General features: G+C 44.2%; 1 protein-coding gene across 1 annotated transcript in view; it reads right to left on the bottom strand.

Moving 5' to 3' along the window:
- Positions 1-25,844, bottom strand: part of LOC141167409 (extracellular calcium-sensing receptor-like) — a 94,505-nt gene extending 68,661 nt beyond the window's left edge. The window contains exons 1-4 of the mRNA XM_073654815.1: positions 25,839-25,844; positions 23,692-24,519; positions 6,902-7,129; positions 470-593 (exon numbers count right to left, since the gene is read on the bottom strand). Of these exons, the coding sequence (XP_073510916.1) occupies positions 470-593; positions 6,902-7,129; positions 23,692-24,519; positions 25,839-25,844 (1,186 nt within the window). The remainder of the gene's footprint in view (positions 1-469; positions 594-6,901; positions 7,130-23,691; positions 24,520-25,838) is intronic.
- Between the last annotated feature and the right edge of the window lie 252 nt (positions 25,845-26,096).

The following is a 26,096-nucleotide window of genomic DNA, read 5'->3' as shown; positions in this document are numbered from 1 at the left end:
TAATGATGTGTGTAATCTTCCTGGTTTTCATGGAGGTGTGTTTTTTCAAGCTTCCCATTTATAACATCTTTTGTGTCAGCTTCCTGGGTTGTCCAAGTGCAATTTCCAGGACTTTTGGACACATGTGTGTTTTCACAGACCAAAAACGGGCAGCACGCACATAGTCCGAGTGCCGTCCAATTATTTAATCCCACCCATTGACTTGCATTGGCGAGTCTCGTCCAATATACACGGCAATTTGCAGCATGCTGCAATTTTTTTCTCAGTCCGATCTGAGCTGATAAAAAAATTGCTGATGAGCAGAGACTTCTAGAAAAACATTAGTCAGAGTGCAATATGATTTTTTTATTGGATTGCACTTGTCCGTTTTTCTCCCAAATGAGTATGAGCCCTAAGAAAAATTGCTTGGATTCAGGGTTATATTCTGTTTTTGGAACTTGAAATTAGTTTCCCTGGTGTGGAATATCACCTGTCTGATTTGAGATCTCTCCATGTAAGCACGGGACACAGGCATAGCAGCATGATGGTTTCCCTTCAATAGCGGCCTTCCGGAAGCCCACGATGCAACTGGTACTACACCTTGATAGTGGAACCTGGAAAAAGTAAAGATTAATTTTATTTCTTTAAGATGCTGTGTAATTTACACTAGAGAGATCAAATGTAATATAGTGCACAGGATTCCCCAGAAAGAATTGTGTCAAATCAAACTGATAATGAAATGGAGGGGGAGGTGAAAAGTTGGGATTAAGATTCTTAGAATGTGTTCACGCTGAGTTTTTTGTTGCTGCAATTTTGGAGCAGAAATGCTACAAATCATTCAAAAAACAATTGATTTGAGTAGAGTTGAGGTAGGTGCACACAATGCCTTTCTCCTGGTTGCAGAGCCGCCAAGTTTATCTAGGCAATGCCTTCTCCAGGAAAATGACTATCGGCTTTGCTGTTATTTTCTGCTCAGCCAAAGGTGTGTTTTTTCTGAATTTTTCATTAGATTGGCTTGTCGCTCCCTAGTGGTATTCGCCTGAAGAATTAAAATGCTACTGCTTCTAACCATGAGAAGTTATAAAAACACTAATTTGAGGTATCATTTTTCTGGCAGATTCCATTTGAAACCTGCTTGAAAAAGGACTAGAAATGCCAAAAAGAATCTAAAATGCAAAATATAGCACGTTGTGCATATGTTTAGTCTTTTGAGCTTCTTTTTAGCTTCTCAAGGCTTCGAAAGCTATAAAGCAGCTGAAAGAAGTGACCTGATCATTCTTCATGTGACTTTTGTTTTGAAGCCATTCATTAGTTTTGCAAAAGAAGACTCTCGAGGAAAACACAAGCGGTCTTGCACATACCCTTAGTTTCTGCTTCAAAAACTCAGCAAAAAAGAAAAGTGTGCACACAATGTGTTTTTCAGGTAGATTCTGTCTGGAATCCACTTGAAAAGGCACTGTATAACTATTGCAAACATTGACATAATGCATATAAATGTAAAAATGACATTGCTGTGCACATTCAATCTTTTGTTGGTTCTTTTAACTGCTTTATGGTTAAGAAATTGTAAATCAGTTAAAAGAAGTAAAAAGTTAATTTATTGACAGTTGCTCAATGGTTATAGTTTAAATTACAGAGAAAAGACTCCAGCGGCAAAGCTGCAATTAAAAGGATGGCAAAGCCACCAGCAAAGCCGCTTCTGGAAAAAGACTACTGACTTTTTCCTTAAGTGGCATTGCCTAGGCAAACCTCAGGGATCCATCTGCATCTTAAATACGATGTGTGCAAATACTCTAAGGCTTTGTATAGACAGAGTTTGTGGATCAAAAACTGGCTATGTATATACTGAATAATTTTGCAGATTTTTCAGAGCAGAACCTGAACATGACCTTCAGGTTTTTGAAGAGAATTTGGAAAGATTTCGCTCAGAGGCTATGTGCGCACAGAATCTTTTTGGAGCTGCAACTGAGCAGAAACAGAGAGGAAACCCCAAATTCTCTTCCAAATCTCAATACTCCTTAAAAGTTTGGAGGATCTGCTCATTTTTCACTCCAAAACCAGAGTAAAAAGACTTTGTTTGCAAGTTCCCAGCTTCTCCTCAGTTTCCACTCCATAAAGACTTGTTACTAGTGATGAGTGAGTATGTTCTGTTAACCCTTTCGGCGAGTATGCTCGGGCCGAGCACCAAGTAGTTACAGCTGCTCGGTGATATGTTTGAATCGCTCCCGTGTGCATGATTTGCAACTGTTTGACAGCTTTCTAACACATTCCTCACATGTATTAAAGTTGTCAAACAGTCGCAAATCATGCACACGGGAGCGATTCAAACATATCACCGAGCAGCTGTAAATACTCGGATCTCGGCCCGAGCATACTCGCCGAAGAACATACTCGCTCATCACTACTTGTTACATCTTTTAACTGTTTTAGGGTTTGCAAACCATGAAGTGCTTTACAGCATGTTCTCTCTTCAGGAGACTTTGTTTAGAAGCCGTCTGTACTCTAAAACAGAATATGTAGAAAAAAAATGCTACAAAAACAACAGTAAAATAGCCGGTGGTTAACTCCTTCACCCCGAAGCCTGTTTTCACCTTCCTGACCGGGCCAATTATTTGAATTATTTGAATTCTGACCACTGTCACTTTATGAGGTAATTAGTTTAGAACGCTTCAACAGATCCGGGTGATTTTAAGACTGTTTTTTCATGACATATTGTACTTCATGATAGTGGTAAAATTTATTTGATATGACTTGCGTTTAATTGTGAAAAAATCAGAAATTTGGCAAAAATTTTGAAAATTTAGCAATTTTCTAAATTTTCATCTTCATGCCCTTAAATCAGAGAGTCATGTCACAAAAAAATAGTTAACATTTCCCACATGTCTACTTTACATCAGCACAATTTTGGAACCAATTTTTTTTTCTTGTTAGGAAGTTATAAGGGTTAAAAGTTTACCAGCGATTTCTAATTTTTCCAACAAAATTTACAAAACCATTTTTTAGGGACCACATCATATTTGAAGTGACTTTGAGAAACCTTTATTGCAGAAAATACCCAAAAGTGATGCTATTCTAAAAACTGCACCCCTCAAGGTGCTCAAAACCACATTCAAGAAGTTTATTAACCCTTCAGGGTCTTCACAGGAATTTTTGGAATGTGGAAGAAAAAAATGAACATTTAACTTTTTTCACAAAAATTTTATTATAGACCCTGATTTTTTTATTTTCGCAAGGATAACAGGAAAAATTGGACCCCAAAATATATTGTACATTTTCTCCTGAGAAAACTGATACACCATATGTGGGAAAAAAACACTGTTTGGGCGCACGGCAGGGTTCGGAAGGGAAGGAGCGCCATTTTACTTTTGAATGTAAAATTTGCTGGAATAATTAGCGGACGCCATGTTGCGTTTGGAGAGCCCCTGATGTACCTATTCAGTGGAAACTCCCCACAAGTGACACCATTTTGGAAACTAGACCCCTCAGGGAACTTATCTAAATGTATGGTGAGCACCTTGAACTCCAAGGTGCTTCACAGAAGTTTATAACATTCAGCCGTAAAAAAAATGTTTTCACATTTTTCCCACAAAAATGTTTTTCAGCCCCCAATTTTGCATTTTCATAAGGATAACAGGAGAAATTACACCATACCATTTATTGTGCAATTTCTCCTGAGTAAGCCAATACCCCATATGTGGGAGAAAACCACTGTTTGGGCACACAGCAGGGTTCATAAAGGAAGGAGCGCCATTTGACTTTTTGAATGTAAAATTTGCTTGAATAATTAACGGATGCCGTGTTGCGTTTGGAGAGCCCCTGATGTACCTAAACAGTGGAAACTCCCACAACTGACACCATTTTGGAAACTAGACCCCTTAGGGAACTTATCTAGATGTTTGGTGAGCACCTTGAACCCCCAGGTGCTTCACAGAAGTTTACAACATTGAACAGTGAAAATAAAAAAAATAAAAATTTTCCCGCATGAATGTTTTTTAGCCCAAAATTTTGCATTTTTACAAGGATAACAGGAGAAAATGGACCCCATATGAGATCGAAAACTACCTTGAGGCATAGTGCAAAGCTCAGAAGGGAAGAAGCGCCATATTGGAGTTCAGATTTTGCTAGACTGGTTTGAGAGTGCCATGTCAAATTGGTAGAGCCCCTGACATGCCAGAGCATCTGAACCCCCCCGTAACTGACCTAATTTTACAAACTACACCTCTCAATGAATTCATCTATGTGTGCAGTGATCATATTGACACCAGAGGTGGGTAACGTAATTTTATACCATTGGGCACTGAAGAAAAATTACCGTACATTTTTAACACAGACATTTTGTTTCAGCCCCAGATTTTACATTTTCACAATGGGAAATGGGTAAAAATGGCAATAAAATTTGTCCCACAATTTCTACCGAGTTTAGAAATACCTCATATATGACTGTACAGTACTTCTTAGACTCGGGAGGGACGGAGCTCTATTTGCCTCCTGGAGCGCAGATTTTCCTAGAATAGTTTGTGGACTCCATATACAGAGCCCCTACATGCTAGAAGAGCAGAATCCCCCCTAAATTGACCCCATTTTGGAAATTATACCCCTTTGTGAATTTATTTACAGGTAGAGTGACGATTTTGACTCCATGGGTGTTTTCCACAAACAAGCAGCAGTAGATGTTGCTAAGTAAAGATTGCAAACTGCGTTGTAGTGACCAGTATGCTGTAGTGACCAGTACATTGTGGTTACCAGTACATTATGCCCAGCTCGTGCTTTCGGAGACATGCACCTGAAAATTAGGCATGCTCTCTTCGCTACAGAAATGCCAAACATGTGGATGCTAACTGCAATTTAAAAACACACTGGAGCTCAGAAGGGAGGGGGAAATTTGGATTTGGGAGCGCAGAATTTGTTGGATTTCTTTTGAAGGGCGAGGAACCATTTATTTTTTCCAGAGCCTTTGTACTACCAGTAATGTGGAAGTCTCTATATTATCGTTAAAAGATGATGGACCTGAGTGGAAACATGCTTTTTTTGTGAATGGAGTTGAAGCTTTTATTAGGAATATTTTACAGAACATTTTGAATCACGTTTATCCTGTGCTCTACGCTGAGCACTTATATTGGGGTTCCCATCTAAATCTCAAATTGAAGTGATTCAGATGAAATCCCCAAGCGATCTATTCACTATAATGAGGCAACAGAGTGACTATGGACTCCATCTGGCCTCTGTTTAGCGGTGTCCTTTTTTTCAGAGGTTCATAAAACTGTGGCTGACGGCACTTTTATGCACGCCTAATAAAAAGACGGACACCATAGGATCATAGGCCAGACGGCGTCCACAGTGCCTCCATCTGTCTCATTACAGGGAATCTTCCGCCGTAGGTTCCGTCTGAATCATGTATGTTAGAGATTTAAACGGAAACCCCAGTTCTCAGCGCAGATCGCAGGATAAATGTGAATCGAGCCTTGCTGCGATATTTGGGAGGCAGAATGAACAAATAAGCAGCAGGAAAATAATTGCTTTTATTTATTTTTTACGCCATTCCTTGTGCAGTACAACTGATAAGATGACTTTATTCTTCAAGTTGGTGCGATTACAGCGATACCAGATTTATATCGAGTTTTTATGATTGACAACTGTCACACACTAAAAGATGCTTTTTATTGTAAAAACAAGTTTTTGCAACGCCATATTTTGAGAGCCATAATTTTTCCATATTTTGTCAGACAGACTCACAGGATGGACTGTTTTTTGCGGGACAAGTTGACGTTTTTATTGGTACCATTTTCGGGCACATTACTTTTTTTGATCGCATTCTATTCTGTTTTTTGGGAGGAAAAATGAACAAAAACCATCAATTCAGGAATTGTTTTTTGGGGATTTCTTTTATGCCGTTCTGCTTGTGGTAAAATTGATAAGGCAGCTTCCTACTTTGGGTCAGTTCAATTACAGAGATACGACATTTATACATTTCTTTTATGTTTTGCCGCTTTTACACAATTGCGGGACCGCAACTCCCACAGAGCACTACATGCATGGCGCTTGTCGGGAAGGTGTAAAATGAGGTAACATGGTCACTCTTCAGGCAGCTTCCCCTGGGAAGCCACTCACTCTCTATATTTAACAGTATAGAGCAAAAGACACAAGCGTGAAGCTGACACAAGAATGCCGGCAGGACAGCCAGCAAAGCTGTTTGGGAAAATGACTGCCGGTGTTTGTCTCAAGCGGTTTTCTCTGACAAAACTCACAGGCTACTTCGGCATTTAAAAAATAGCCCAAAATAGCCCAAAATCCCTTTATGGTTATGTGTAATCAGAGTTTTCGGAGGAGAACCATTCTGAGTGCAGACATCTTTCATCCAACGGCAGAGCTTACAGAATTGTCTTTTATAAAGCCACTTCAGGAAAAATCTAGTGGCTTTTTTTTCTGAAGCGGCTAATCAGGTGGCTTTTCGGTTGTTTCTGAACCCTGAAGCAGTTAATAGAAGTGACAAAAGTCAGACCATGTGCACAGCAATGTCATTTTATCATTGTTGTGCACTATGCTAATTTTTTGTGGATTTTTTTTTATTCTTTATGTGGTTTCCCCCTCAACACTCGTAGTACAATATATAATAAAATTACTCTGAAAATTTAGACGGCTGTGGCGGCATCTAACAAAAACAGTTTCTGCTCCAAAAACTCCTCTAAAATCTCCAAGTGCAAACAGCCTATACAACGCTTCTAGAAATGAAAAACTCTTACACAACCTCCCCACAAATGAGGATTTCAAGTCCTTTATGTTTAAAGTGGTTTAGTTTTGAAAGTTTATCGACTTTGACGTCATGTAAAGAACTCAAGTGTGAACACAGCCTAAATGTGAATCACATCCCTATGATCACTCACATTTAGTTCTTGTATTTATTATTCTTTGTATTTCCACTCACGTGTTGACTTCCCAGTTTCCACACTGTCAGATTTGAGTTCAGGGTCAGATCCTGAGGAGGTGGGGCTGAATTATTATAGATGCCAATCTTCACTTGTGCCAGGGTCCCATCTGCCTTCAGCTGCCAGTCATCAACAGCATAGAGTCCAGGAGGATCCCCATTCTCATCAAAATATTTTTCGTTCTTCAAATTAATGTTAACCCTTACTCTCCGTATATAATACATGAGCTAAATTGGGAGATGTTTAATACAAAGTTTTAATAAAAGTCATTGTAAAAAAACAATGCCAACAATAATGTGAAAACAACCACAATCATACGTGTTCTGACATTGACAGCAGTACTGGATTTAAATGTCAGGATCTTCTAGGAGAACATGAACATTTCCCCAAATTTTCTCTTTATAAAACCCTGTGGATAAATGTCCCAATTAAATGAACACTAATGTGATATCCAACGAATATGCCATGAATGTCAAAAGATGTCTTTCTAAAGAAGTGGTCTACATCTGTCTTGACAACAAGGCCCCATTGCATGTTACTGTTAATGGGAAAACTCTTTCAATCTCTTGGTATAGAAGCTCTGAAAACTGTTGAGCATGCTTGCTCGGAATTTTTCATAACTGTCATATAAGTGAATGAAAAGAGCCATTTCAAAAGGAAAATGTCAGACACCTGCCCTGAGTTGAATCTTAAGAGAATGTGGGTCATGCAGCAAGAAATCACCCAAAGTACACAAGTCGTTCTTCAAAAGAATGGTTAAAGAATAAAATTAATTTTTTGGAATGGACAAATCATAGTCCTGAGTCTGACCTTAATCCTATAGAAATGTTGTGGAAGTACATGAAGCGAGCAGTTCATAGTAGAAAACTAACCAACATTAAAGAGTTGAAGATGTTTTGTATGGAGGAATGGGCTAAAATTCCTCCAAGACAATTTGCAATACTAATGTACAATTATCAGAAGTTTAGACACAGTTATTTCTGCATAAGGGGGTCACAACATGTAAGTGTTCAGTCCTTTTTTTTTTCTCTGTGTTGTTGTGTTTGGCGAGGCAAGGTCTCCAGACTGGACAGCCACAGCTCAGAGAGGAGCTTAAGACTGGACATAACCTGTGTGAGCGAACCGCACATACACATATGGACTGTGCTACCGTTTATCATTTGTTTTGTTGTTTTGCCAGTAAGGTTGTGTTTATATTTGCTGGAGTTACAGGGCTTTATGCCATATAATAAAGCCTGCAGAGAAAACCCTGTTCCTGAGTCTACTTCCGATAGCAGCCGAGTGAGTCGACCTACCACAGTTGGTGTGCGAGTGCGTGCAAGATTCCAGGAACACGTGTACCTGCCACACAGACCGGTTGATGTCCTTGGTGAAGGCCAGCAGCCTGCCAGAGAAGTCTGGCAGCATGGAGGAGCTCATTAAGCACCTGGTGCAGAGCCAACAACAGATGCACCAATAGCATTTGCAGAGCCAGCAGCATCACAAGGAGACGACCAAACTGTTGCAACAAATCCATTTGCAGTAAAAGGCCAGCAGCAGCACAAGCCAGAACAGCAGCAGATACAGCTTATGGTGAACATCATCTAGGGCAGGGCAATCGCCCTACCCCCAGGGCCAACTGACTCCCACATCAGGAAGGCGGTAAGACGAGCCATGCAGAAGATGACCCCCGGGGATCATGTTGAAGCATTTATGACTGTCTTTGAGAGGGTCGCTGATCGGGAGAAACTACCATCAGAACAGTGGGCAGAGGTTCTGGCACCATATTTGTCGGGGAACCCCAAAAGGCATATTACGACTTGGAACTGCAGGATGGCAAGGAATACGCCACACTAAAGACAGATATCTTAGCACGTATGGGAGTGAATATGGCGGTGAGCCCAACGAGTCCACCATTGGGCGTATGCCAGTGACAAACCCCCTCGCTCGCAGATGTTTGACCTATTGCAGCTCGTTCAGAAGTAGTTGCAGCCAGAGTCCTCCACTCCGGCCCAGATGGTTGAGCGGGTGGTGATTGATAGATTTGTGCACTCCTTTCCCAAGTCAGTACAGACTTGGGTTACCCAGCGCATCCCCAGAATGCAGATGACTTAATTGGCCTGGTAGAGAGGTGCCAGGTGGTTGAGAAATCTCTCGGGAAACCTCGGGAAGCCAGAAATAGTCACTCCTCTGTACTGGGATACCCAAAAAGGGGGCCGGTTCACCATGGAAGGGGTCTAGAGCCACCACTGGGGGGCATCCCACTCTCACTGAATGTGGCACAAGGACTGTTGCTAGAGATTAGAGATGAGTGTTGTTCTAATCGAACTGTTCGCCTATCTCAAATTCAAGCTGTTTTGGGCGGTGTTCGAGCCGTTCAGCGAACACGAACAATTTGAGAAAAATTCGGCTGTTCGAGGTTATGTTCGATAACTGTTCGTGCACCAAAATCATAACTGGATTTTTTCTCAGTAATGATGAAAATTAATGTTAATACGCAGTTTGAGTGTACAGCAGGGTGGGGGGAGGGGCAGGGGATGGATCTCTGCAGGAACAATGAAGATCTCCATTTTTTTTTCTCTTTCCCACATTTGCAGTGGGGAGGTGCAATCTGTCAGCCTATCAACAGCGCACACACGGAGCGAAGTGCTTTTTTTCACACAAGCAAGGGCATGTGTCATTGGCAGTGTATGTCACATGTCCTTGCCCTATAAAACCAAGCCATTTTCCCCGTCGCCACCATTTTCTCACTGCTGCAGCTGCGTGTTAGACGGCACCGCTGTTGCTGTGTGCGCTATACCTTGTTAATTTCAAGCCAATTTTCGCACAAATATACAGATAGCTTGGGAGTAGGGAATAGTTGTGATTGCAGTCCTTTTAAGGACTAGGTTACAGCATTTCCTACGACTTTTATCAGGCAGGTCTGTGCTCTTAAATAGATAGGTTGTGGGAGTAAAGACTAATTGTAATTGGAGTCCTTTTCAGGACTAGGTTACATCAGTTCCTATCAGTTTTTGCCAGGCAGGTCTGTGCCAGTGCTGTGCAAGTTTTTTTCACAGCATTTGGCTGAATCTAGCAAAGCTAATCCTTTTTGGCCTATTGCAGAGTGTGTTAGTCAGTGGAGTAGCCTATCTGTGTTGCAAGATATACCACCTGTGTATAGAATACCAATTTTTTTACTGCACCTAGTGAAGTAAAATCTTTTGGGCATAGCATCATTCTATTAGTCCATCTATACTGACCTCCATCAGGTTGCAAACTGAATCTAATTTTTTTCTGCATCTAGCTCTGAAAAAATATTGGGCTTCTAGCTGTGTGTGGGTCTTGTTCTATTAATCCATCTATACTGACCTCCATCAGGTTGCAAACTGAATATAATTTTTTTCTGCATCTAGCTCTGAAAAAATATTGGGCTTCTAGCTGTGTGTGGGTCTTGTTCTATTAATCCATTTATACTGACCTCCATCAGGTTGCAAACTGAATATAATTTTTTTCTGCATCTGCCTCTGAAAAAATATTGGGCTTCTAGCTGTGTGTGGGTCTTGTTCTATTAATCCATCTATACTGACCTCCATCAGGTTGCAAACTGAATATAATTTTTTTCTGCATCTAGCTCTGAAAAATTATTTCGCCTTCTAGTAGTGTGTCGGACTTTCTCTATTAGTCCATCTATACTGACCTCCATCAGGTTGCAAATTAAAAATAATTTTTATCTGCATCTACAGTACCTCTGAAAAAATATTTGGGCTTCTAGCTGTGTGTGGGACTTGTTGTATTAGTCCATCTATACTGACCTCCATCAGGTTGCAAACTGAATATATTTTTTTCTGCACCTACCTCTGAAAAAATATTGGGCTTCTAGCTGTGTGTGGGACTTGTTGTATTAGTCCATCTATACTGACCTCCATCAGGTTGCAAACTGAATATATTTTTTTCTGCACCTACCTCTGAAAAAATATTGGGCTTCTAGCTGTGTGTGGGACTTGTTGTATTAGTCCATCTATACTGACCTCCATCAGGTTGCAAACTGAATATATTTTTTTCTGCATCTACCTCTGAAAAAATATTGGGCTTCTAGCTGTGTGTGGGACTTGTTGTATTAGTCCATCTATACTGACCTCCATCAGGTTGCAAACTGAATATATTTTTTTCTGCATCTACCTCTGAAATAATATTGAGCTTCTAGCTGTGTGTGGGACTTGTTGTATTAGTCCATCTATACTGACCTCCATCAGGTTGCAAACTGAATATATTTTTTTCTGCATCTAGCTCTGACAAAATATTGGGCTTTCTAGCTGTGTGTGGGACTTGTTGTATTAGTCCATCTATACTGACCTCCATCAGGTTGCAAACTGAATATATTTTTTTCTGCATCTACCTCTGAAAAAATATTGGGCTTCTAGCTGTGTGTGGGTCTTGTTCTATTAATCCATCTATACTGACCTCCATCAGGTTGCAAACTGAATATAATTTTTTTCTGCATCCAGCTCTGAAAAAATATTGGGCTTCTAGCTGTGTGTGGGTCTTGTTCTATTAATCCATCTATACTGACCTCCATCAGGTTGCAAACTGAATATAATTTTTTTTTGCATCTACCTCTGAAAAAATATTGGGCTTCTAGCTGTGTGTGGGTCTTGTTCTATTAATCCATCTATACTGACCTCCATCAGGTTGCAAACTGAATATAATTTTTTTCTGCATCTAGCTCTGAAAAAATATTTGGCCTTCTAGCAGTGTGTGGGACTTGTTCTATTAGTCCACCTATACTGACCTCCATCAGGTTGCAAACTGAATATATTTTTTTCTGCATCTACCTCTGAAAAAATATTGGGCTTCTAGCTGTGTGTGGGTCTTGTTCTATTAATCCATCTATACTGACCTCTATCAGGTTGCAAACTGAATATATTTTTTTCTGCATCTACCTCTGAAAAAATATTGGGCTTCTAGCTGTTTGTGGGTCTTGTTCTATTAATCCATCTATACAGACCTCCATCAGGTTGCAAACTGAATATAATTTTTTTCTGCATCTAGCTCTGAAAAAATATTTGGCCTTCTAGTAGTGTGTCGGACTTTCTCTATTAGTCCATCTATACTGATCTCCATCAGGTTGCAAATTAAAAATAATTTTTATCTGCATCTACAGTACCTCTGAAAAAATATTTGGGCTTCTAGCTGTGTGTGGGACTTGTTGTATTAGTCCATCTATACTGACCTCCATCAGGTTGCAAACTGAATATATTTTTTTCTGCATCTACCTCTGAAAAAATATTGGGCTTCTAGCTGTGTGTGGGACTTGTTGTATTAGTCCATCTATACTGACCTCCATCAGGTTGCAAATTGAATATAATTTTTTTCTGCATCTAACCCAGTCAATAGTTTTGGCCTAATACCACAGTTTGGCCACTCAGTTCTGCTCGGTTACCATGCATTGTTTTTTTGTGCAAACAACTCCAGAGTTGTGAATTAGTTAACCACCAAAATGAGTGGAAAAAGGCCTGCTGCTGGTGGAAAGGGGAATAGGCATGTTGGGAAGGGGAAAAAAGGTTGTGTCCGTGGGGTAGGTGTTAAAGCAACAGTAACATCTGCAGAAGAAAGACCATCTTCCAGCCAAACTAAAATGTCTACTTCTTTTAGCGGACAATGTGATAAGATCCCTTTCTTACGGCCACGCCAATCGCTACAAATTTCAGATGAGGCACAAAAACAGCAGGTGCTTCAACGGATATCAAGTGCTCCTTTAAGTGGGCTCTCCTCCACATCAACTTCAACATCACAAATACTCCAGTCCTCAAAGGTGTCACCCAAATCGCATTTGCTTCCTCACAGCTCCCAAATCTCCAGCTGCCCGTCTGAGTATGAGGTAGAACAGATGGTTGAGTCTGCAGAGCTGTTTACTCATACTATAGCCTGGGAATCAGAGGTCGACTCCAGCGCTTCTGTGAATCCAGACGAGGAAATGATCTGCACTGATGCCCAGAATCTTTATGAGTCGGATCCAGGACCAGACGCAGAAGGTTCTGACCATAATGTAGACCCTCATACCCAAACTGTAACTCCTGTTGGTGGAGACAATGAGGAAGACGATGATAAGACTCAAATACCTGATTGGAGCGACAACTTTAGTTTTTTGTCAGGGCAGGAACAGGTTGGCTGTGAGGACGTCGGGTGTGATAACACACAGGGTGATGATGATGAGGTTGGAGATCCCACTTACTGTCAACCCACAGTCAGCCAAGAGATGAGGTCAGCAGAGGAGGTGGAGGAAGATGCTAGTGACGACGAGGTCAGGTTGCGCCTTACTGGACAGAGACGTAGTACTGGAAGCACGTCAACAACTGCATCCTCAAACACAACTCTGCCTCTCACCACAAGTCGTGGTGGCTCTTCAGGTCGCATGGGTGCTAAGCCTTGCATAGCCTGGGCATTTTTTCAGATCGATAAAGATGACCCAACTCGTGTTATCTGTAACATTTGTCAGCAAAAGCTAAGTAGAGGCCAAAAAATACATAGTTTGAGTACTTCATGCATGAACCGGCACATGGACATGAAGCATAAGTTGCAGTGGGAAGCTCAGTGTGCTACAATGCGGCCTAGCCGGCCGGGCCAACCACCGTCTGCCATATCTTGTGCATCCGCGGCCTCTTCATCCTCTGTGACTGGGGGGACAGCAGTCACACCTTTTATGGGGCGCAGACCTGCCACCTCTTTACCCGCAACAGCCAGCGTGATTGGCAGGTCATCATTTTCTTTGGAGGTGGGAACACCAGCTGGTGTTGAACGCTGTCCGACATCGATAGCACCACCTTTGGATCAAGGCAACCTAACATATCCGCCTGCATCTTCCTCACAGACCGGCAGTTTGCCGGGGACACCCTTATCAACCCCGTCTAAGCACAATAGCCAGCCCTCGGTCCCTCAGATGTGGACAAGTAAAAGACCATTTCCTCCTAGCCATGAGAAAGCTAAGAGGTTGAATTTCACCATCTGCAAGCTCTTGGCTACAGAAATGCTGCCTTTCCGCCTGGTGGACACAGAGGATTTTCGAGACCTTATGTCCGTTGCAGTGCCCCAGTACCAGATGCCCAGTCGGCATACTTCTCAAAGAAAGGTGTGCCTGCGCTCCACCAGCATGTCGCACACAACATCACCGCTTCTTTGAGAAACTCTGTGTGTGACAGGGTGCATTTCACCACAGACACTTGGACGAGTAGGCATAGACAGGGGCGTTACATGTCGCTGACTGGGCACTGGGTAACTATGGTGACAGAAGGACAAGGGGCTGCTGTCCAAGTCTTGACGTCCCCACGAGTTGTGCGTCAATCCTCTTTATGTCAAAGTTCCTCCACTACTTCTGCCTCCTTAACCTCCTCTCGGTCTTCCACCTGCACCCAAAGCCTGTCTGGTCATGCCACAAGCTTTCTAACTGCGCAGAAGGGATCCTGCACACCTCCTTACTATGCTGGCAGTAGGGCTCAACGTCATCAGGCGGTTTTTACATTGAAATGTCTGGGAAATGTGAGTCACACAGCTGAGGAGTTGTGGTCAGCTCTGGAGAACCAATTTCATGAATGGTTGTCTCCACTGGACCTGAAACCAGGGAAGGCCGTGTGCGACAATGCTGCAAACCTGGGTGCGGCCCTTCGCCGGGGCAATGTCACACACGTGCCTTGTATGGCTCACGTGTTGAACCTGGTTGTCCAGCAATTTTTAGCCCACTATCCCAGACTAGATGGCCTTCTGCAGAGGGCACGGTCGCTGTGTGCTCACTTCCACCGTTCGCATCCCGCAGCTCAGCGACTTACATCTCTACAGAAGTCGCTGGGCCTGCCACTTCACCGGCTAAAATGCGATGTGCCTACCCGGTGGAATTCAACTCTGCACATGTTGCAGCGACTGTGGCAGCACTGACAAGCCCTGGTGCAATATGTTCTGACGTATAGCCTGGGCCAACGAGATTCAGAGGTGGGGCAAATCACGCTGGAGGAGTGGTCTCAGATCAGGGACCTATGCACCCTTCTGCACAGTTTTGAAATGGCGACGAAGATGTTTAGTGCTGACGATGCCATTATCAGCATGACTATTCCGGTGATTTACATGCTGGAGCACATGTTAAACAGAATTCGGAGTCAGGTGGTGGCACAAGAGGAGGTGGAGGAAGTAGAGGAGGAGGAGTTGTATGCGGAAGGGCTAACATCTGCAAGGTCCAGACGGTCGGCAGCACCAAGGCGGCAGGCATGTGAGGGTGGGGGAGATGGTTTTACCAGGGCGCATGGTAGCAGCCAAACTAGTGAGGAAGGTGCAGGAGCCCAGGAAGAAGTGGAGGACGAACTGATGGAAGACTCATCAGATGAGGGAGACCTTGATCACATTTCTGTTGTGCGAGGTTGGGGGTGAGGACAGAGGAAGGAAGCATGATTGTTACCTCGCCACCAACACAACAGGGACTTGGTGCTCCTGGATGCGCAACACACATGAGTGCCTTCTTGCTGCACTACCTGCAACATGACCCTCGAATTGTGAGAATTAGAAATAATCCTGACTACTGGGTTGCCACACTGTTAGATCCCCGGTACAAAAGTAAATTTGCAGAAATTATTCCTGCCATAGAAAGGGATGCACGCATGCAGGAGTATCAGCAGAGACTGTTGCAGAATCTTACAGGTGCTTTTCCACAAAATACCAGTGGTGCACGTAGTGAATCTCACAGTTCCAACTTGCCAACCGTGGGACCGTCAAGTGTTCAGCACTCAAACCGTAACAGAACCACAGTATCTGCTGGTAACATCAATTTTGCGGAATCATTTCACCACTTTTTTAGCCCATCCTTTGCAAGGCCACAGGAGACAAGAAGTCTGACACATAGTCAACGCCTAGAGACGATGGTACAGGAGTATCTCCAAGTAAACATTGAAGCCACGACTGTGTCACTGGACCCTTGCTCTTTTTGGGCTTCCAATCTGGATAAATGGCCGGAGCTAGCCACTTACGCCTTGGAGATCTTGTCATGCCCCGCAGCCAGCGTTCTGTCTGAACGTGTGTTCAGCGCTGCTGGTGGTGTGCTGACAGATAAGCGCACGCGGCTCTCCACTGATAATGTAGACAGACTCACGTTCATAAAGATGAACAAATCATGGATCCGAAACGACTTTTCTACCCCTGTGTCATCCTGGGGAGAGTAAAAGCTTGATGATTGGTTAAAATCACCCTACCAACCGTTTTAAGCTTTCAAATTACTAATCATGTTTATCTGTATCTTGACTGGAAAATAATTTGGGCTTTGTAGCAGTGTGCAGCACTGATCCTATTAGGCCATCTATACTAAAGCTTCACCAGATTTAAAATTAAAAATAATTTTTAGCTGCATCTAGCCCGGAAAATAATTTTGGGGCTCCGAGATGCGCAAGACACATAAGTGCCTTCTTGCTGCACTACCTGCAGCATGACCCTCATATTGTCAGAATTCGAAGTAATCATGACTACTGGGTTGCCACACTCTTAGATCCCCCAAACTTTTCGATCAACCTTTTCATTTTAATAAAGACCAAAAAAATGGTCATTTTTGAAATTATAAGCATTAGCAGGTTGTTAGAAACTGAAATCAAACAGTTTTCAACTCAAAACTTTATTCTAGGTGATGTTACATTTTCACATAGGACCCCTTGTTCGAAAGGAGCTTCTGAACTCTCTCGTCCATTGAATTTGTCAGGTTTTGGATGGTTTCTGCTTCAATTGTTTTGCATGAGGACAGAATACCCTCCCAGAGCTGTTGCTTAGATGTGAACTGCCTCCCGCCATCATAGACACTCCTTTTAATGATGCTCCAAAGGTTCTGAATGGGGTAGAGGTCAGGGGAGCATGGGGGTCACACCATAAGTTTGTCCCCTTTTATGCCCATATCAGCCAGAGATGCAGATGTTTTATGTGCAGCATGAGATGGTGCATTATCATGCAGAAAAATGATCTTGCTGTGAAATACACGGTTCTTCTTCTTGAACCATGGCAGGAAGTGCTGTTTGAGAAAATCCACATACATTATGGAGTTCATGTTTAGCGCCTTCAGGGATCCTAAAGGGGCCGACAATCTCTCTCCCCATGATTCCAGCCCAAAACATTACTCCACCTCCTCCTTGTTGGCACTGTAGCCGTGTTTGCGTGGGGTGTCCATCAACCAGCCATCCTCCACTCCATCCATCTGGACCATCGAGCGCTGCACGGCACTCATCCGTGAACAAAACTGTTTTGAAATCAGTCTTCATGTAATGTTTGGCCCACTGGAGCCGTTTCTGCTTGTGTGAAGTGGATAGAGGAGGTCGACAGGATGGCGTATGCACAGCTGCAAACCTCTGAAGGACCCTGCATCTTGTTGTTCGGGGGACGTTGGAGGCACAAGCAGCTTCAAAAACTTGTCTGCTGCTATGACAAGGCTTTTTTGCCGCTGCTCTTTCAACCTGACGTAATTGCCTGTAGGAAAGAGTCCTCAATTTGCCCTTATCAGCACGCACACGTGTGTACTGTGAATCAGCTACATACTTCTTGATTGCCAAGACACTTCATCCTGATCATCGCACAATGTTGATTGTAGTCATGCCTTGACCTAAACACTCCACAATTTGTTGCTTCTCAGCAGCCGACACATCCTTTTTCTTTCCCATTTTGGCAGAAAATGTAGGCTGCTTAATAATGTGAGAGAGCCCTCTTAAGTAGTCTTGCCTTTCATTGGACACACCTGCCAAACTAATTAGCACAGGTGTCTGCAATTGCTTACAGTGATATAAAGAGCCCTGACACACATCACCATCAATGAGTTTAACTGACAAACAAACAAATTCTTCCCTTATCACTCCTAAACACTTTTTGCATAATAATTTGGAACGCAGTGTACATGTGCTTTTCCACAAAACACCAGCGGTTCACGTAGTGAATCTTACAGTTCTAACTTGCCAACCGTGTTCTGTATGGAGTTGTTCAATAAAGGGCCCAAAATTAAGATAACATAGATGGGAGAGGTCTCTATGAATAGGAATTCCTAAGTATTTGATACCCTGTGAGGGACAGGCAAAGGGAAAGTTGGACTGGATGGAATCCTATATGGATTTGGGGAGGGAGACATCGAGGGCCTCAGACTTCGCTGCATTTATTTTAAAATTTGACCATGTAACAAAGTGATCTATTTCAGCCATAACAGCATGGATGGATATATGTGATTGAGTGATATATACTAGGACATCATCAGCAAATAGAGAGCACTTGTACTCGGTGCCTCCCACCTCAATCCACCTAATATTGGGGTTATGGCGAATTGATGAGAGCAGGTGCTCCGTCACTAGGATGTATAAGAGAGGGGACAGAGGACATCCCTGCCATGTCCCATTGGTGATTGTGAAAGGTGATGAAAATGTTCTGACGCACCCCCTGGGCCTTGGGACACCCGGAGCCGGACCCTTTTTGGTGGATGCTGGTGGTTGTAGTCTTCGTGGCGGCGACCCGGTTCCGTGGCTCAGGGCGGTCAAACCAGTGGCGGAACTATTTATGTGGTTTTGATGTTTAAATGTCCGACTACGCCACCCGTGGATTGCGGTCAGAGTGAACCGCTGCTACAGGGCAGACCGCTGAGGCTGGTGTTGTGGGTGCAGCAGAGCGTAGCATAACTCCCCACGGGAGGAGTATAGCCTCAGGGCATTGTATGCGGAGGATGGGGGTGATGGTGCAGGGCAGCAGCAGTAACGACATGGAGTCAGTGATGCAGTCCAGGGCCTTTACTCACAGTTCTTATTATCCAGACCACGTCTGCAGGTAACGGCTGCCCACGTCGTACTGTGCTCACCAGGTGAGGGGCTCAGACAACTCCCAGATAACTTTGGAGCACTTCACAGGACCCCCTTTGTGTGTCCTTTGTCTGGCCTTTCTTACCAACACTTCTGTCCGGCTGCCTCGGGCCTCCTCTTGGTAAACTTGGCGCCAGTTTCCCTGACCCTATGTGGTGCCTTCCTAGCGGGTGTAGTGAGGGGCTGCGCCACATAAAATGTCAGAGCCTCCGGTTTCTAGCTGAGGGTCGTTTCCTGCCTCCACTAGTTCGGGGACCGGTCTCCCCCTTTGGCCTGACCCCTCCACGCAGGTGGATTCGGGCGTGCGGTGGCGACTCGCCCGTCCGCACCCCTGGGATCCCTTCATTCCTCGTTCCTGGAGCCTTCTCCGCTCCTCTTCCTTCCTTCTCCCTCTTCCAGGCCTGGGCCTCTGTTACTAGGCCCGCCTCCGGAGCAGAGCTCATGCAGAGCCCCTGCTCCCTGCCACTTCTGCTCAGACTTCTCTGCACTGAACTAAGATGGTGCCCACCTTTTATACTCGCTTCTCAATGCACCCAGGAACTGCTTCCTCCCTGCTCCTGCACTACAGGGTTCCCCTTCCTCAGTGTTCCCTCCCCCCACTCCAGCCAGGGACAGGGACTGTCGTGCCCATCTCAGGGGCATATTGGTCACCCTGCCCCACGGCAATGTGGTGTAATGCATGCAGGTGTCGGGTCCTGATCCACACTCCATCCTTACCTGAGAGTGAGATATCACACCTCTGGGTGAGGTGCAATACGTCTGTAGCAACCGAGCCCTCAGGGTGCTACAGTTCCATTTATCTTCAGCCTAGGTGACGTATTGCGATACAGGGCTGTGATTTTGGCTATAAAAGCGTCCCCTAGACCCCTACCCCAAGCTTTTTAAGAGAATCATATATGGCGTGCCAGGAGACTCTATGGAATGCTTTCTCAGCATCCAACGAGAGTATCTAATTACAAATTTTTAACTGCATCTAGCCCAGGAAATACTTTGTGCCTAGTAGCAGTGTCTGCAAGTCAGCGGATTATCCCGGCTGTTAAGCAAGCTACACCACCTGTAGTTTAGACACTTAATTTTTTCAAAGGAAATGATTCGGGACCATGGGATACTTAGTGAAGAGCATCAGGATGCACCCCAAGGCATAGGGGCTGGGACTGGCAGTAGGATGCCTTGCGGTGGACAGCCGAGCTCGATCCTTATAAAAGCTTTTTAACTAAAGCAGCTTTAGTGGACGCTACTGGAGCTGGAATTACGCGGCTGCTGGCATGAGACTTGCCCTCCAATAGATCCTTGTAAATGGATTTAAAGTGTATTCATTCAAATTAGAGAGACAATTTAAATTAAAAAGCTTAGAGCTGCCTCCACCACAGGGGGGCTCGCTCGACCCACCAGCGGACAGGCACCAGTATTGGGAGAGGGGGGCTGGCCGTCAGGGTTCACCGCGGCTCTGGCACAAACCCGGCGACACGGAGGTGGCACGGGCAGGAGCGGACTGGCCGTGTCGGCTTCTCACTTTTTGGATTTTAGAAGGGCATGACATGCCTATATCTGTGTCTCCCCCTCCTGTTACTCCTCCACCTCTTTTATTTTCGCATGACTATATGTACTTGTCACTTTTCCATGTGTTAGTTATGTCTTCTGAGCAGTTTGTCAGCTTTTGGACACCTTTGAAGGTGTTTTCTATGTGTTTCTATGTGTTTTTGTTTGCCTGCCATTGGTTTTAACGGTGTTCGAAGGTGTTCGACGAACAGTTCGACGAACAGTTCGGCGAACACACGGGTGTTCGACTAACCAAACCGAACTCGAACACTATGGGGGTGGCTCAACACTACTAGAGATCTAGTCTTTTGGCAGTCTCACAACCCTGGACACGTAGCCGACAGGTGTCATATGTCCCCTGAGCCCATGGACTGCAGCGTAGGCAAATGGGTCTCCTATTATGCTTATCCCACCAGCAGCGTGGACTGTTGACCCAGCGAGGGACTGCATTCATGTGCCGTGTCCATTCATGGGGTGATGGTGCTTGGACTGTTGGATTCAGGGAATATAGTGACCCTAATCAGGGCCAACCTTCCCCATCAGCTAATCTCTGCCCAGACAGTGGGCATTCGCTGCATACATGGGGACACCAAGGACTACCCACTGTGACAGGGAGATCAGACTGTGGTGCCCAATCCAGGTCGGGGTGGTTAAGGATCTGATGCATCCTGTCATATTGAGGAGCGATTTCCTGTTGTTCTGGAACTTATGGGGGAAAGGAACCGGACTGAGTCACGTGGACAAATTCCAGGTCCCTAAGGAAAATACACCCATCAACATCTGAAGGGGATGAGTTCCCATTGTGTGCCCTTGCTAGCGATGAGGATGAGACTGTGACCAAAGAGGCCGACCACCCTGAGTTAGAGGTGACAGGAGAGAACTTTGGGCCTGCTCAAGTTCGGGACTTGACCTTGAAGGGGGCATGGGACAATGTTACTGTCTGTAATGGGGTAGCTCAAGAGCCGGAGGCAGACACCAGGTACTGACACTTTGCAGTTCAGGGGGATTTATTGTATCGGGTGACTAAACCAAGGGGTGGTGAAATAGTGGAGCAGCTATTAGTTCCAGGGCCATACCGACAGAGGGTATTAGATATGGCCTATTCACATGTTCTGGGGGGACACCTGTAGGTTGATAAAACTTTGGAGAGGATGCTGAGGAGGTTTTACTGGCCAGGGTGTTACAGGGAGATCCTGAACTATTGTAGACCCTGTCCCACCTGCCAGATAACGGCACCCTCCTCCCACTTCCGTAGTCCTTTAATCCCCCTACCTGTGATAGAAATCCCCTTTGAGAGGATTGTCATGGACCAAGTGGGGCCCTTAGTCAAATCGGCCCGGGGCCACCAATACATCCTGGTGGTCATGGACTATGTGACCCAGGTCCCAGAGGCGTTACCACTGAGGAACTAGTCGAATAGAAGCATTGCCTTTTCCATGTATTTTCCAGGACCGGACTGCCAAAGGAGATTCAAATGGAACAAGTAACCCCGTTCATGAGCAAGGTAATGAAGGAGCTCTGTAAAATCCTTCAGATTACCCATCTGCAAACCTCTGTTTACCATCCGCAGACAGACGGCCTGGTGGAGCGCTTTAATAAAACCTTAAAAGCAATACTCAAAAAGGTCATAGAGAAGGACAGTCATGACTGGGACTACCCGCTACCATTCCTGCTCTTCTCGGTAAGAGTGGTCCCACAAGCCTCTACAGGTTTTTCCCGTTTGAGCTATTGTAAAGACGACATCCACGAGGGCTCATGGATATTGACAAGGAACCCTGGGAAGCCAAGGTTAAACCCCACTGGAGCATAATAGAACCTGTCGCTGAGATGCAGGAGAGAATGGCTAAAGTGATGCCTATCATGAAGGCTCATCTCCTCCAAGCACAAGAGGCCAAGGCAAGGGATTATAGTCGGTCGGCGAGGCTGAGACATTTCCATCCTGGGGATCGCGTACTGGTGCTTATTTCCACCATCGAGAGCAAGTTCCTGACCAAGTGGCAAGGCCCGTATGAGGTGATGGAGAAACTCAGCAAAGTGAACTACAAAGTTCTCCATCCTGGCCGAAGAAAGCCGCACCAAGTGTACCATGTGAACTTGCTCAAGTTGTGGTGAGATCGGGAAACGCTGGAGGCTTCTTGTTTGGGAGCCAGTCCGAAAGCCAAAGTCGAGAATGTCATGATAGCGCAGACTCTATAGCTGGCACGGGGGATGTAGAGAGCTGCTGCAATGGAACCGTGACCTGTTCTCGGAGTTGCCAGGGCATACGGAGGTGGTCGAGCATGACATGCTGACGGAAGCGCATGTTAGGGTAAACCTCAAACCCTATAGGATTCCTGAAGCCGGCCGTGAGGTAATCTTAGCTGAGGTGAAGAGGATGTTGGACCTCAGGGTGATAGGGGAATCAAAGAGCGGATGGTCTAGTCCCATAGTTCTCGTGCCAAAGCCCAACGGGGAGTGGAGATTTTGTAACAACTATCGCAGGCTGAATGAGGTTTCCAAGTGTGACGCATACCCGATGCCCCGCGTCAATGAACTCATCGAGAGGCTTGGACTTGGGAGATATATTACCACCCTCGACTTGACAAAGGGCTACTGGCAGATCCCCATGTCCCAGAGGGCAAAGGAGAAAACAGCTTTCTCAACACCTGATGAGCGCTTCCAGTACACCCGAATGCCTTTCGGACTTCAGGGAGCACCAGCCACCTTCCAAAGGGCCATGGTTCAGATCCTTGGCTCATATGAGAAGTATGCCGCAGCCTACCTTGATGACATTATCGTTTTTAGCCCAGACTGGGCTAGTCATCTGCAAAATGTGATGCCCTCTCCAGAATTCCCTGTTTTGTGTCTGAAGGTGCCTAAATCCCTGGCTTTGGGCAGAGGGGGGAAATATATGACAGAGTCACTAGTGTTATATGTGAGGGGAGGTATGTATCACTCAGGATGCTTTCCTGTGTGAACTGAGACCTACTGAATTTCTGCCAGCATATTTTATGCTGGGGGTTTCCTCTTTTAAAGGGTGTGGTTTTATGGGAATGACGTAGAGGTGGGAGGGAAGTCATTCCCCATACTTCCACCTCAGGGTATGGCTGAGCAAGCTTTAAATGTTCAGTTTTTTTTTTTCTCTGTGTTGTTGTGTTTGGAGAGGCAAGGTCTCCAGACTGGATAGCCATAGCTCAGAGAGGAGCTGAAGGCTGGACATAACCTGTGTGAGTGAACCACACATACACATAAGGACTGGGTTATCGTTTATCTTTTGTTTTGTTGTTTTGTTGTTTTGCCAGTAAGGCCGTGTTTATTTTTTGCTGAAGTTGTAGGGCTTTATGCCATATAATAAAGCCTGCAGAGAAAACCGGGTTCCTGAGTCTACTTCCGGAAGCAGCCGAGCGAGACGACCTACCACAATATATAAACAGTAATGTTTTTGAACCCAGAATATGTATATTTACCTGCCATGGTTTGAAGTTCTGAATGTTCGCACAGGTCCTCTTAGAAAATGGCCCTTCCACAATTTTGCAGGTTTTCAGATCATCTAAAGCTTTGAATAAGACATGGACAGCTGCAAACATTACATAGGTCATTTTAAGGCTGGAGATATAGATGGCGTTGTTCTTGATATCTTCTATACGTTCTGATCCAGTACAAATCTTCACCGAGTTCCCTAAAGAAACAGTTTGGTTTTCAGTAAGAAATTGGCAGTTGAAAACCGTCTCCCACATCATCTTGGTCCACTTTGATGTTGTAGTCGTAGATGGATGGATCTTGGCCAGGAATTGACTTAAACCTGGGACAGTGTAATCATTGCTGGCTAAACTAAGACTACCAGATAACAATTGGAAATATTTACTTATGGATAATAACAGCGACTTCGCCCAACCGGCGTTCCCAACAAAAATCTTCCCTGTTAGATTTTGATTTATCATCTCATTCAAAATAGGAATAAATTCAATTTCTGTAGTAAAAACAACAACAACCATAGCAGAGGACTCTTTCATGACCTTGACTATGCGTGGAGCATTGCGATCGGGTTGGCCAAGGCTAATATATTCCATAAAGGCCACACATGCTCCAGCTCTTATTATTTCTTTTTTTATTGGCTGAATTCCTTGTAGGCCATAATCATTGTCGAGAGCGAGAAGACCAATCCAGGTCCAGCCAAATCTGAGAATAAGCTGAGCCATGCCTTTAGACTGGACAATGTCACTCGGGAAAGTCCTGAAGAAGGATGGAAACATGTTTCTGTTACTTAAGATGGAAACACTGGAAAATGGACTGATCTGGAAAAAAATGCAAATTGCAATATAAGAATTAGAAATTTGAATAAAGTTTGTTGGTTGGGAGATTATAGAGTAATAAAGATCTTTTGCTAAAAAATCGAAAGGTGAAAAGATCTTAAAGTGCTCATATTGTGTTATATTCGGATGTGGAAACCCATGAGCAAGAACCTAATTTCATTGCTCACCACTGCAGTAAAAATAAAACATTGCACAATCTCCATAGATTCAAAAGGCTGTCCATGCAACACATAGACATGTTATGCTAGGAAGACCAACCCCCTTTTATAATTATTTTTTTTTTCACTCAGCATTTATTTTGTAGACATTGTCTTTGGAAATACCTAGAAAAGCCTTCTTACTTTAATTTCTTTTATTCTGGAGCAAATTTAATTTTTGTACTTTGAAAAGCCCATGAAAGAAGATATAAATCAGTAAAAATGTTCTTTGTGGAAAGTATGCAAATGACTCCCAAAAATATTTTAGCATATCTTTCCATGCAAGCTTCAGGCTTAATGGTGCCCTGAACCAAATTGCTTTTTGGTGCCGCCACCCCATTATTAAGCTACTTTCTATGAACAGACCCTACAAAAAATAAATGAATCCTCCCCAGTGTTTTATATTTTTGATATCTAAGGTGTAACATTTCTCCTTGCAGAGAGTGACATGTTAAGCATGTCACGGTGAGGAGACTTTAAAAGACGCAATGCTCCTCTGGGAAATGTTCAAATTGTCTTTTCAGAGAGGAGGAGGACTTGAACTCTAGTGCCACCTACAGGAAGTAGCAATCCTAAAAGTCAATAGTGACCCTTTAACGAGCCTTACCACATGACTTAGGATATAAGCCAGAACCAGAAACTCAATTTGCAGACACTGTGTTTCGGGGTACTGCCCCTCGTCAGTGCAAAGTGTGAGTTCTGATTTGGTTGGTTGAGAGGCATCAGACCGGTATCTAAGGGGTAACATTTCTCCTTGTGGGCATTCACCACTTTTTATTCTCTCCTGGATCCCCAGCACCTCCTCCCTCTCCTCTCAACTCAGCTAAATACTTTGCCTCATTCTCAAGCAGGAGATTGATAACATCAGAGAAAGCTTTGGCCTACAGTCCCCACAGCCCCTCCTCAAAACTATTCAGCATTCCTACTCCAAAATCAGCTAATTCACCATTACAGAAGATCAACTTTCCTCTCTACTCTCCAGATCACATTCAACCACCTGGGCACTTGACCCAATCCAATCCCACCTCATTCCAAACCTCACCATAGTCGTTATCCCAACCCTAACCCATCTCTTTAACATCTCATTAACAACTGGTGTCTTACCCTCATGCTTCAAACATGCCTCAATAGCACCTATTTTCAAATGCTCTGCCTTGACCCATTCTCTGTGTCTAGCTATCACCCCATATCACTTCTCCCCTATGCCTCAAAACTACTGGAACAACACGTCCACCTTGAACTATCCTACTACCTCTCCTCCTGCTCCCTCTATGACCACTTACAATCTGGCTTCTGACGGCATCATTCCACTGAAACTACCTTGACTAAAGTCAACAATGACCTACTAACTGCCAAATCCAA

The sequence above is a fragment of the Phyllobates terribilis genome, unplaced genomic scaffold, assembly GCF_046119375.1.
Source record: "Phyllobates terribilis strain yellow unplaced genomic scaffold, ASM4611937v1 Scaffold_11__3_contigs__length_659146591, whole genome shotgun sequence".
Lineage (NCBI taxonomy): Eukaryota > Metazoa > Chordata > Amphibia > Anura > Dendrobatidae > Phyllobates > Phyllobates terribilis.
The sequence above is the reverse complement of the archived record's forward strand: the minus strand, read 5'-3'. Positions and strand labels throughout refer to the sequence as shown.